This window comes from Falco peregrinus, chromosome 4, assembly GCF_023634155.1.
Source record: "Falco peregrinus isolate bFalPer1 chromosome 4, bFalPer1.pri, whole genome shotgun sequence".
In the NCBI taxonomy this organism is placed as follows: Eukaryota; Metazoa; Chordata; class Aves; order Falconiformes; family Falconidae; genus Falco; species Falco peregrinus.
The window spans coordinates 84155617-84168935 of NC_073724.1; the positions used below are offsets into that span (position 1 = coordinate 84155617).

The 13319-nt window shown below is 43.1% G+C and overlaps 1 protein-coding gene across 1 annotated transcript; it reads left to right on the forward strand.

Moving 5' to 3' along the window:
* Positions 1–6903: 6903 nt before the first annotated feature.
* On the forward strand, positions 6904–12199 carry PCDH20 (protocadherin 20). The gene is made up of 2 exons (XM_005238379.3): positions 6904–7040; positions 8124–12199. Exons 1-2 carry the CDS (start codon positions 6990–6992, stop codon positions 10812–10814), a joined length of 2742 nt encoding a protein of 913 aa, XP_005238436.3. The 5' UTR covers positions 6904–6989; the 3' UTR covers positions 10815–12199.
* The last annotated feature ends 1120 nt before the right edge of the window (positions 12200–13319 follow it).

Sequence of the window (13319 nt, forward strand, 5' to 3'; positions counted from 1 at the left end):
TTGATTCACAATCCCATATTACCATGAATAAGGAGAAAAAGGTTTTACCCTTGTGTAGAGGCTGCTCATTTTTCCATGAATTATGCATTTCCATTTTTTAACACAAAAAAAAAAGGGTTTTCCCTGAAGAATTTCACGATATGAAGAAGTAAAACACTAGATAATTTTATTCTGTGCTGTATGAAATGTCTTCTGACTTCTATTAAACTGCTTGCTGAGTTTCTGATTTCTTGAATTAAATGGTTATTATGTCGAGCTCTAGAGATATGCAGCACCAGGAAGAGGGAAGAAGTCAAACTCCAAACTTGACTTTCAATGCTGCTTAAAAAACATCACGAATTTGTCAAATGAAAGTGCTATTTTATTGTAGGTAAAAGTTTAAATTGTTTTCCTAGAAGCTGTTATATTCTTCACTTCTCTGAGTTAAATTGTAGATGTATGAAGAAAAAGTGGTGTCTGGTGAATAAAGCTAATAGTTCATAAAAAATAATGCATATAATGAATTTTGCCTTTCTGAAAGTATGCTAGGGATAGATCAGTACTTTTTTTCCTGTCAGATGGTATTACTCTCTAAAACGATTGTGAAGTAACACCTGTAGATATTTATTGATTGGTAATTTGTGAGAAGTGTGCTGCTAGCATCCAGTATTTAGGCTTTTTGGATTCAACAGTGGTCTCAAAGTATATTACTAATTATTCTAAAAGTATGGTTTAAAGTCATATCTGCAATGTAAGTATTATGGCTACACATTCAGCACAGTCTTTCTGTATAATCTACCTTTAAATAGTTAAAATCAAAATATCTACATATGTGCCACTTACTCTAGCCTGGATTTTTTAGTTGGGAGCGAAACAGACCCTTTCAGAGAGCAATTTGTCTCACTTGTTTTAGACACCTACCTCTTTCAGTTATATACCTTGGAAATGTCTGTGTCTCAGAAAGCAAAAAAAGAGCCTAAACTGGATGTCTGATTTGTAGATATCAAAGTTAGAGCAAGCAAATCACACCCTTTCTAATGAGTAATCCTCTCTTTCAACTACATATGAAAGTGGAACAAGACAGAAGTATGATTTTGGTGTGACCAAATGTTTTTACAGACTCCAGAAAACCTGTATTTGGATGAACCTCAGAGCAGGTTTGTTTCCCACCATTTGTTTCAACTCTGCCAAGTGAACCCAGAGCCTCTGCAGAGAAAACACTGTTGTCTCTGATCTCAGTAGGGAGCTGAGTGATCAGTGAAAATATGAACAATAAAGCCACTATCAGCTGCAAGATTTCTGATGCATACGGACAATATGTTTTCCCATTATGTAAAAAGTTGACTACACATTAAGTTGTTTGGTGTCACTACCCTCATTTCATCACAGACATAAAAATGTACTAAATCCCGCTGAGAGTTGGTCAATTCACTTGTCTAAATAAAAGAAGCAATTTGGCCCAACTCTCAGATCATGTAGTAATTATCCCATGTTCAGTAAAATGCTCTCTGGGTTTTTTAAAATTTTGGTGAGCGAGGAATAAGTTAATATTAGGGGATTAGAGCTAACAACTTCATTAAGAATTTTTACCTGAATATAGACTGAGGCAAGATGACTGAATCTGGTCCCTGGAAAGTTCAAAATAATTTATTGTCAAGAAAGCAAATGTTCGTCCTGCACAGCCGAAGACCTCAGATGAAACTACAACGTATTGTATGTATTTCAGAGCAAAGCTAGGCAGTTCAACTGACAAGGTAAAATATATACAACTGTCTGTTCTATATGAACTAAGAGAAGATAAGCTGGAATACATAGGCAGTCATAGGAAAAAATGATCTGTATTACTGCACTATACCACTCTCCAACCATTTCCATCTTAGAAAATGAAATGGGATTGCAGGCTGCAGCTAGTTGGCTTAGAGGAACTACTTGACACACAGTAGCCCACATGGAGGCCAACAGGCACATACCTCCATATATGATAGCTACCTCACATCTCACAGGTCTTCTTCAATGCGCTGTGCTCCATTGCTAGGAGCAGTGTGCTCCTCACAGATCTGATTTCAGGCATCAAGAGAGGTTGTAAGTCAGCTGCGAAGCCATGGCTTAATGTCAATGAGAAGTTGATTAAGAAATATCTACATATTCATAACACTCTCATAACCTGCAGGCATTATGTAGAAAGTGAGCTGGAAGAAGCTGGAATGCTGTCCCTGAACTAATGTGATAAGGACTGTAATGAAAGACTTACAGTGTTAATAATTTTTAGCAGTTTCATATTAGCACCATACCTCAGCCTGTACTTTGGCTTGTAAGAAACAAAAGTTGTACCATTACTATTTTAAGCCTTGCACAAGTACTCAGTGAAAGCAAAAGTTAATACACTGTGTAATATAGTGTACAAAATGGGTAAAAAAGATGTGCTGGAATATAATCTAATTTAAATCCTTCCTTACTGCTTACTTTTAGAAAATTATGCTTAATTAATAAATGTTAAATTATTTTTTCTTCTGAAAATAAAATTGTGATTAGGCAAGAAATATATTGAAGGCAATCTTTCTAACTGCTGGCATTTTTCCAGATAAAAAGAGACATAGGCAAAACATATGGAGACATATACAAAACATCATAGCCAAAGAACTTACATTTTTATGAAATCTCAGAAGAAATTGAGGAAGAATTTGGACAAATACATCAAATGCAGTTGGTTCAGAGACAGCAGAAAGCTTTTTTTCAAGTTCCTTTTCTTTGCCAGTGTTTAACAGCTCGGATTTGTGATACTTCAACACCGTAGTCCCCAATAGACGCTAAGCTAACTAGACAAGAAAATCTCATCCACTTTTGTCAGCCTTCCTATCAAACATCGCCTTGTCTCGTGGGGTATTTCTTCTTAAGTTTAGAACCCACTTTCCCATGTTAGCTACTTTCTTTAAAGGTTGTCATGACGGCAGCAGGGTGTTGTTCATGAAAGACTGCTGAGCAGAACCTTGCAGTTCCACCTTGCAAGAGCCTGTGAGAACCACCCTTTGAAAGCATGACTGGAGATTTTGAGCAATACAAACTCCAAGGGCTCATCCATTTTGCAGCTCCCCTGCTGCTTTATTCAAGCTGGACTCAGAGCGTTTTTACTGTCTTTCAGTGTCACAAGGGAAAACAATGCCAAGACCCCTCTCCTGCTCTGCATGGAGAACAGGATGATCATGCTAGGTCTGATCTACAGTGACATGAAATGATCATAGCTTTCAGTACAAATGCGAGCACCAGATGCTCAGCACTTCTGTGGGCAAGGTCACTATCTAATATTCACAGAGTCTTTCACAGTGTAATCCACTAATCTGCACAGCAAGTTCAGGGTGTAAGGCTTTTTCCTTACTGAACAGCAAAGCAATAAAAAGTTTATATTGTTAATAGCTAAAAGGACCTCCTTTACCTGCTCCGTATTTCTTGCAGTTTAAGCTCTTCGGAGAAGAGGCAGTCTATTAGTCTTACGCCTTTCTCAGTTTTAGTGTGACTAGGAATCAATACTAACGCCAGTGCTTTCACTCAGTTTGACTGCTTCCCCACTGAAAAGCACCTAGTGCAAAGGGTCACACTGATGAAAGTATTACAGAGTTTGTCAGCTGAATCAGTAGAATCTCACTGAAGGGGAAGCTCACACCACAACCTTCCTCAGTAGAACCACAGGCTGTAACAGATAGCTTTTTGCTAGGCTAAGTGGGACAACACGTACCTGCATCCCCATTTCTTATAAAAGTTGGTCATGGTTGCCAGCCATGCCAAAAAATACTATTTGAGATTCCCTTTCAGAAGTGATGGTCCTGAATGATTAATCTGGAAACGCTTCCATCACCACTGGAACACTGCCCACAAAACCAAGGCATTTCAATCAAGAGTCAATACCTGTTAAGTCCAACTTAATAAAGTCAAATAAATGCTCTGTTTTACCATAGCAATAATTTACTTCCTCTAACGTATTTATAAATAACTATGACACTTCTTGGATGGCTTGTCACTTAATCTTAGTCTTGTGCTTTGTAACTTACCTGAGGCAATCAGGAATTCCACAGAAATGCTTTTACTTATTCCTTCTTATTCACTAATTGTAACCAGAATCTTGGATGCAGTACCAATATATGGATATATTCAGAGATAATAAGATTTGAAGTAGTAAAACAAAAGTTAAAAAGATATGTTTAGTTTATGTGATCAAATGGTACTGGGTTTATAAACCGGTAACATCTTATCCCCAGAAAACATAACTGAATACACAAATACAATGACATCAGTTAATGTTTTCCAGGAATTTTGGAAGGGGCTCCCCCCCCCAAAGTGCCAGGAATTAATATGCCAATTCTTTATCTCTTCTGCACTCCTGCTTCTCCCCCACCCCTCATCACATATCCCATGCACAGCTGGAGTACTTCTCCTTACATATATTAATTGGACATGTCAGTCTTTAAGGAACTTTTAAGTCTTATTAGACGTTGCTGATTCCTAACAAAATTAAATGTTATATAGGTACCAGCTGCTCCAGAAAACTTCTAATTCTGCCGTTACACATGTGGTTTTATAAATTAAAATACATCAGGTGTAATGAAAACCTAAACACTATAACAGTTGGGGCACAGCCTACCCTATCAGAGGCCTCAGGGAAAGGCAGTGAATGTGATGGTTAAGAATAATGGTATAGTAATAGGTCAGTAATTTCAAGATCAAAGGGAGATAAACTGAGACATCAGAGGAGAAAAAAAAAAGTTAAAGGTAGAATTTTACAGGGATTTCAGATTCATTCACAAGAAGACTACTGATTCACTAAGATTATAAGCAGTCCATGAAATTCAAACTCCACATAAATCAGTGTCAAAATCTGACTGAAATCCGAATGAGTCAATATTTCTCTGTTGAAATGAATAAAATTACAGTAGATGTGAGTTAACTAAAAGCATCTGTCATGGCCAGCTAAACTAACTGAAACAGGATCAACTTTATGGGCACCTTTCATACTAAGCAATCTGCAGAACAGTGCACATGGATGAGAATTTAGTAAAGGACTTGGGTAGTTTGATTCCTCTCCTGAATTATACATGTTTGCTCTGAACTGTATATACTGTATTGCCTGTTCTAGTTGTGCTAGAATTGAATGGTAAAGATCTAAACAATTTATAAGGGCAGTATGTACTCAGTGGTTTCAAAACCCTGGAGATTATTGAATAATAAATATAGCTGGACTTTTTTTTTTAGTACCCTAATGGTCTGCTGTTTAAGTCACATATGATTATTGTGCTAATGTAATTTGGAGATGAAGTGGATATTAAAGTCATAGTATGTTTCAAAGAGATCCACTGAATAAAACAAAGCCTGGTTCTGCTGCCACTAACTAGCATTCTTCAGCGAGAACGGGGTAAAGCTCTTATTCAGACAAACATTATTGCACTATCTATATTTCAAGGATGGAAGAGAAAGGAATTAATACAATTTGTATATAGCCCTGGAGGAAGTCAGCCATGGAAGCTTTTGTTTCTATTATGTTCCGTTCTATTCTATGATATTTAGCTTGTGCCAGTACACTCATTCTCACAACATCCTAGAACATCCCAGGAGTTACTAAGCAATATGTTCTGTATTTTTCACTTACTTGCTTTTGAAAGATGCAGTATTACAAAAGACTTGGGCATAAGGCTGTTTTTTGATTGGGATTCTAAACCTTTTGTTTCATTTTGTTTCTCCATTTTGGATTGGATGTGGAGTTTTTCTCAAGGAGCTGCAGAAGGAAAAGGGAAGAGGGTTTTTTGTTTGGTTTTGTGTTTTGTTTTGGGGTTTTTTTGGTTTGGTTTGTTTGGGGTTTTTTGTTGTTTTGACTGAAGGCAAAAGTTTCCGCTGTCCTATATGTTTTTTAGCACCTAAGCTGAGATGAAATGCCTGCACACAGTGCTTGCCATGGAGTGTGGAAACGTTTAAGGTGGTCTTCAGGGCATGTGATTTAGACAGTTCAGTCTCCTGTACTTTCCCTCTGTGAAGGGCAGCTCCACTGTGCTTGACAAATGCAGCTGCCTGCCAGAATCCCAATATTTGAACTCCCAGCAACAGCTTGGATCCAGACCATTGAACACTTTAAGGCTAAAGACAGGCATCTCAAGTTCCGTTTGAGATCTTGCAGAGAGCCCGTGTGAGGACCGCAGGGCAGCTTAACTGTTAACCATCCTTTTTGGTAGCCCATGATGTTAAGGAAACGCGTAATCGGTTTTGCGGTACCTAAAGTTTTCTGAGCGCTGATAATTTCACGTCTAGTTCTGCGGCAGTCTCACAGTCTGGCCAGCAGTGGCTGGAGACTGTAAAACGAGGGCACGTCATTTTCTGCCGCAGGGGACCGTCGGGTTCCAGCCAGCAGGAATGGCAGCCTCGGCTCCAGCCTGGCGGGACGCGCACCTTCCGCCCTCCGAGCACTTGCAAACTCCTCAAAACATCACTTCCATTCCGCGCAGGCACCAGCTGCTCAGCGCTCATCAGGGCTCGGCAGCCTTAAACCGAGGCAGCTCCTAATTCTCGCTTTGCCTGCTGCATCTTTCCACAGGAGGAGGAGAAGGAGATTTTATTTAAATTTTTTATTATTTCCCCCCACACACCCTGTCTCCACACGGAAGTACCTTCTTCCCCTGGTCCTAGCGCTTCCCAGGCACCCCCACCCGCACCCACCGGCACCCCCACCCGCGCCCACGCCCGCTCCGACGCGGCCCCCCGCGACGCTCAGCCCTCGGCCCGCCGCGCTGCCGCAGCCCTGCCTGCGCGCCCCCGCCGCGCCCGCGGCCATTGGCTGTGCCCCCCGCTCCCGCCCTCCCCGCGCCGGCGGCGGCGGCCTCCCGAGCGGAGGGGGAGTGTCCGGGGCGGTGCGCACAGCCCAGCGCGGCGGCGGCGGCGGCGGCATGGGCAGCCGCGGGGAGCAGAGGCGCCGGGCGGGCGGCGGAGCGGGCGGGCGGCTCGGGTGCAGCCGGCGGCGGCAGCGGCGGCCGGGCATGGGGCCCTCGGGCGGTCGCGGCAGCACCCCCGCCCGCGGCACCCTGCAGGTGAGGGCTGGGGCGGCGGGGGGAGGCGCCGCGTCCTGCCGTCCCCGAGCCCGACTTCGCACGCAGCAGCAAAATTGGCAAAAACCCCACGAACAACCCAAACCGTATATATACATATACGTGTATATATATGTGTGTGTGTATATATATATATATGTTTGTTGGTGTTTTTTTCTTTTCGCCCCGATCTCCAGAGATCAGAGCAGCCGTGAAAAGTTTTTTTTGGGGTATTATTTTTACTGCTGCTGCCGAGGCGGGTTGTAGCAGAGGGCCGCGAAAAAGGCGAACGGGTGGTTGAGACGGAGGAAGGAGGGAGAACCCCGCGTGGAGGCGATACCCGAAGTTACTTTCGGGGAGCCCGTTCCCATACGCGGCGCGCTGGGGACGCGCTCGCCGGCACGGCACCTTCCTCGGCGCAGCCTCCCCGCCGCGCCTCCGTCCAGCTCGGCTCGTCGGGCGGCAGCCGGAGCGGGACCCCCGCGGGGCGGCGTGGGGCGGCCGCGGATCCCTGGTGGCGGAGCTGGAGCCGCCGGCCCCGCGGCCGCGGGAGGCCGGGACCCCTGGGCATGCGGGAAGGACGGGCTTCGGGACGGGGCAGGGGGTGGGGGGCGCGTTCACATTGCTATTGTGGAAAGGGGAAGGGGGCGACCAAATGTTTTACGGGCGGTGCAAGGGTATGCCCCGGCTTGGGTTGTGCTTGGCGGTTCGGAGGGTGGGTGCTGCTGGTGAGGACAAGGACAGGGGTGAGCTTGAGGAGGTGCGGCAGGGAGAGAAGAGGGAAGGTGGCACGTCAGGGAACAAGTGCTGCTGGGGGGGGTGGGGCAGGGTGCCCCTGGGCCATCCCTGTATTTGCTGTGGGGAATGCAGCAGCTCTTGCCTGGAGGGTACAGATGGTGATGCTTTAAAGGTAGCTGCTGTGCTGGAGGGGGGGAAGATGTGGGGAGAGGGAGGATGGCTTAAGGCTGCAGATGCTGCATGTCCTGCTCGCAGTGGCGGTGGAGGAGGAAGGGGGGGGCCGCCGCCTGCCTCCTCTCATTCTCTAACACCACCTCTTCCCCACACCCCATCTGCCTGTCTCCTCAGCACTTGCTCCTCTTCCTGCTCTTCGTTGGACCTTTCAACTGCTTTGCCAGTTACAGCCGTGCCACCGAGCTCTTCTATAGCCTCAACGAGGGGCTGCCTGCTGGGGTGCTCATCGGTAGCTTAGCTCGTGACCTGAGGCTGCCGACAGCTGGTGGGCAGCACCCTGCAGCTCTCCAGCCCCCAGTGTCCTTCACCCTGGCCTCCCATGGCTTGGGAGGGCAGTATGTGCAGCTGGACAACTACTCTGGAGAGCTGCACACCTCAGCCGTGGAGATTGACCGGGAAGCTCTCTGCGTGGAGAGCAGTGGGGCCACCGTCATCGGGGGAGCAGCTGCTGTCTCCTCTTCCTCATCCGAGTCATGCCTGCTGCTGCTGGATGTGCTGGTGCTGCCACAGGAGTACTTCCGCCTGGTGAAAGTAAAAATTGCTATCCGGGATGTCAACGACAATGCGCCCCGCTTCCCTGTGCCCCACATCCACCTCTCGGTGCCTGAGAATGCACCTGTGAACACCCGCCTGGCTATTGAGCACCCTGCCCTTGACCCTGATGTGGGCACCAATGGTGTCCAGACCTACCGCCTGCGAGATAATTATGGAGTCTTCACCCTGGATGTGGAGGAGAATGAGAGTGGGGAGAGGACTCCCTACCTGATTGTTATGGGGGCTCTGGACAGGGAGACACGGGAGGAGTATGTCACAGTTATCGTTGCTGAGGATGGGGGGATTCCTCCACTTGTTGGCAGTGCCACCCTCACTATTGGCATCAGTGACATCAATGACAACTGCCCCCAGTTCAGTGACTCGCAGCTCAACATCACCCTTTATGGGAATTCCAGCCTAGGGACACATGTGGCCACTGTCCACGCAGTAGACATGGACCTTGGATCCAATGCCCAGGTCACCTACTCCTACAGCCAGAAGGTCCCCCAGCCATCCAGAGACTTGTTCCATCTGGACGAAAGCACAGGAGCCATCACGCTCTCCAGTAAAGTTGATGGGGACACTCCAAGGCTCCACAGGCTGATCATACTGGGCAACGGTCCTGGTTGTATCCCTGCTGTGATCACAGTGCTAGTGACCATCATCAAGGTCATGATGAGGCCACCTGAAGTTGTCCCTCGTTTCATAGCTAATGAAGCAGAAGGGGTGGTGTACTTAAAGGAACTGGAACCTGTCAACACACCAATAGCTTTTTTTACCATCAAAGACCCTGATGAAAAATACAAAGTCAATTGCTCTTTGGAGGGTGACGGGCCTTTCAGACTGTCACCATACAAACCATACAACAATGAATACCTGTTAGAGACCACGAAGCCTTTGGACTATGAGGCACAGCAGCTGTATGAAATCTCCGTAGTTGCATGGAACTCAGAAGGATTTCATGTCAACAAAATAATCAAAGTACAGGTTCTGGACGACAATGACAACTCGCCAGTTTTCTCTCAACAGCTGATAGAATTATCCATTGAGGAGAACAATATTCCCAATGCTTTCTTGACCAAACTGCACGCTACAGATGCTGACAGTGGAGAAAGAGGGCAAGTGTCCTATTTCTTAGGTCCTGATGCCCCTTCCTATTTTGCTTTAGATAAAACCACAGGAGTTCTTACAGTTTCCACCCAGCTGGACAGAGAAGAAAAAGAGAAATACAGATACACTGTCAAAGCAGTAGATTCTGGGTTCCCTCCAAGAGAATCAATAGCAACTGTCACCATCACTGTATTGGATAAAAATGATAATAGTCCAAGATTTATCAATAAGGATTTCAGCTTTTTCGTGCCCGAAAACTTTCCAGGTTTTGGTGAAATTGGAGTTATAAGTGTCACAGATGCTGATGCAGGGAAGAATGGATGGGTTGCCCTTTCGGTTCTGAATGGAAGTGATATTTTTGTCATAGATACTGGAAAAGGAGTTTTGAGAGCTAAAGTTTCCCTGGACAGGGAGCAGCAAAGTTCCTATGTTCTATGGATTGAAGCAGTTGACGGTGGTGATCCTGCCCTGTCATCTACAGCAAAAATAACTATCCTTCTTCTGGACATAAATGACAACCCCCCTTTGGTCTTGTTTCCTCAGTCTAATATGTCTTACTTGTTGGTCCTTCCTTCTACCCTTCCTGGCTCTCCCATCACTGAGGTCTATGCTGTCGATAAGGACACTGGCATGAATGCAGTCATAGCTTACAGCATCATAGGAAGAAGAGGCCCTCGACCAGAGTCATTTAGGATTGACCCTAAAACTGGTAATATCACCTTGGAAGAGTCACTGATGCAAAATGACTATGGCCTCTATCGACTGCTTGTAAAAGTTAGTGATCACGGCTATCCAGAACCTCTCCATTCCACCGTGATGGTGAACCTTTTCGTCAATGACACTGTTAGCAATGAGAGCTACATTGAAAGTTTGTTAAGAAAGGAGCCTGATATCAGTATAGAAGAAAAGCAGCCACAAATATCCATAGAGCCTACGCATAAAAAAATGGAATCTACATCCTGCATGCCTACCTTGGTAGCTCTGTCAATAATAAGCTTGGGTTCAATTGCTTTAGTAACAGGGATGGGCATTTACATCTGTCTAAGAAAAGGGAAAAAGCATCACAGAGCAGATGAAAACTTGGAAGTACAAATCCCATTAAATGGAAGAATTAACCTGCACATGTTGGAGAAGAAACCAATGGAGATTTCTAACATTTGATGTTTCTTTGTGGATAAATCCAACATCTGGAAAACCTTGGACAGCTCCGAAACACCTAGCCGTGGGTTGTATTGACAGAGGTTGCAATGAAGGACTGCTAATTTATAACTTGATAATATTATAATTGTAAATAGCTGTTTACAGTTTTTTAAATTCAAATCCAGTGTACAGCTTTTTTTATGAAACCTTAGTAACTAACAGCTAGCACCCTGTCTCTAAAAACATGGACATCATTTGCAGCTTTCATAAATCCGTAAGATCAGTGATGATAAAAAAGGGGAAGGTAAGAAGATTCTTTAAACTCAAGTTTCCATAGTCTTTTTAACCACAAGAGGGCATCAGATGCTCCTGAGCAGGGAACTGTTTGAGGTACTGTCCATGAGATAAACAGAGTCTATTTTAAATATATTGGTTTTAATATAAAATACACATTGGCATAAAGGCATTTAACCACAAAAAAAAAAAAAAAAGAGTCTGTCCTGATGTATGTATAATTAAAACAATAAAAACATCAAAATGCACTAGTAATAATAATAAAAAAAAATAAAAAGCAAACCTGTTTATTACCTCACAAGTAAAGCTTATATAGTAGGATAGAAAAGGCATTAACAAGAAGTGCAATTCCTGTTGAGCAAGAATGCAAGATATTGTGATGAGAATCTGAACTGTTGTGACATATCATCTTTCATTCACTCCAGATTTCACCCACATTATCATTTGCTCCAGCAATCTGCTGGTCATTTTTATGGGAAAATTATATTTAATATTTACTACAGTGAATGATGACAGGACCTCACACTCATCCTCGTAAACATGCCAGATGCAAGGAAGCAAGGGAATGGCTAAATCTTTAGTTGTCACAGAATTGGTGATATTTTTTGTACTTTGAGCAATCTGTCAGTAGTATTCCATCAGTTCCGTTGTGTAATAGTTTTTTTCATGTGATACTTCTGAATCTAATCTGCCAGATGAAACAAAAATCGCTTCATATTCTAAGGAATTATAGGAATTAGTTTATTCTGACTGTTGCTCCTTTCTGGATTGGTATTTCATGTGAAAGATCTTGTTTCTGACTTTTGGCAACCATTCCTGGCTCCTTTTCATTGGCTTTGATTTTGGATTAGATCCAAAATCTAACTTGTAAGACTGGTGGCATATTTTCTCGATAATTTATTCTTTGCTGTATCCTCTGCAACAAAGCAGCGGGTTTATCAGTGATGTATCACTTTCACTTTAAGAGCTGAGAACTATCTTTTGTATGATGATTACATCAAATTTCTCCGTGTGAACAAGATAAATTAGTGTTATGCTTAAAACTGATTATTTTGACTTCTGGCATCATATGTCTGTAATGTACCAAAAGTGTTTATATGTCTGCAAATTAAAGCTATATATTTTCATAATAAGTTATTCTTTGTCTCTTTCCTAGAATTTTAATTATAAAGCTAAGTATTATTTTAGTTACAAGAAATGCTTGGGTGCTGGCTATCTTGTCTGACATGTCATAATACTTCCCCAAATTAGTACACTTCAAAATCATTAATGGGCATTTATCCTGTACTTCTTGAAATTAGTGGTAAAGACAATTGTACATCAGCTGATACAAGTGGAGTGGCAGCTGATACCTGTTTTAAAAGTAGGGAATGCAATTTGAGGCAGGTTTTTATATTTTTTTCTCTGTAACTGGCACATTACTTCACCTTGAGCCTATTGAAATGTTGGAGCTTCTTATAGATACTGGTTCTGCTTAGCCTAAGTAAGAGCATTAACATAATGCCCAGATTTTACCCTTCTACCTGTAAGAGATAGCTATTTTTTCAGGTTAGAATATTTTCTGTTTATGCATGGTTTGATAACTGTGTTTCATGAAAAATTAATTCAGCCTGTCAGAGGCTTTTTGTGAATCACCTTTTTTTCATTTATTTTCTTACTATAAAATAGAAAATGGTATGTATGCCTGAAATGCATTTGTCACAAAGAGACATTGTTTATTATTGCTGAAGAAAAATTACATTAATTATTTGGAAATGGCTTCAGTATTACAGATGCTCTGTACTGCTGTGGTGGGGAAGCCAGATCCTCTGCATTTTTTTCTTCAGTGAGGAGGCAAGGTAACTGAAAGAAAGACAGTGTTCTTTTTGTTGCTTTTCTCTCATTTGAATTAACAATCCAATATCTTTTCAAGACAATTTAAACAGGAGTAAACCCAAGACTTAAGAAATGCAATAAAACCATAAACCTGATCCTTCAGTGTGTGTTCATGTGACACTGGGCAGGTACTTTTACTCAGGTTTGACAAATGCATAGTCTTGAACCTGTTTGCTTAAGGTTGCAGAGTTAAAATTTTCTGTTCTTGTGGCTTTTTTTTTTGTTTGCTTGTCTGTTTTGTTTAGTTCAAGCACATTCCTAATACATAATAAAATGTAATGGTATGAGACTGTTAAAACCAAAGTACTGCTCATGAAGCATTTCACTCACACAATTTTCTAAGCATTTAAGGAAAAT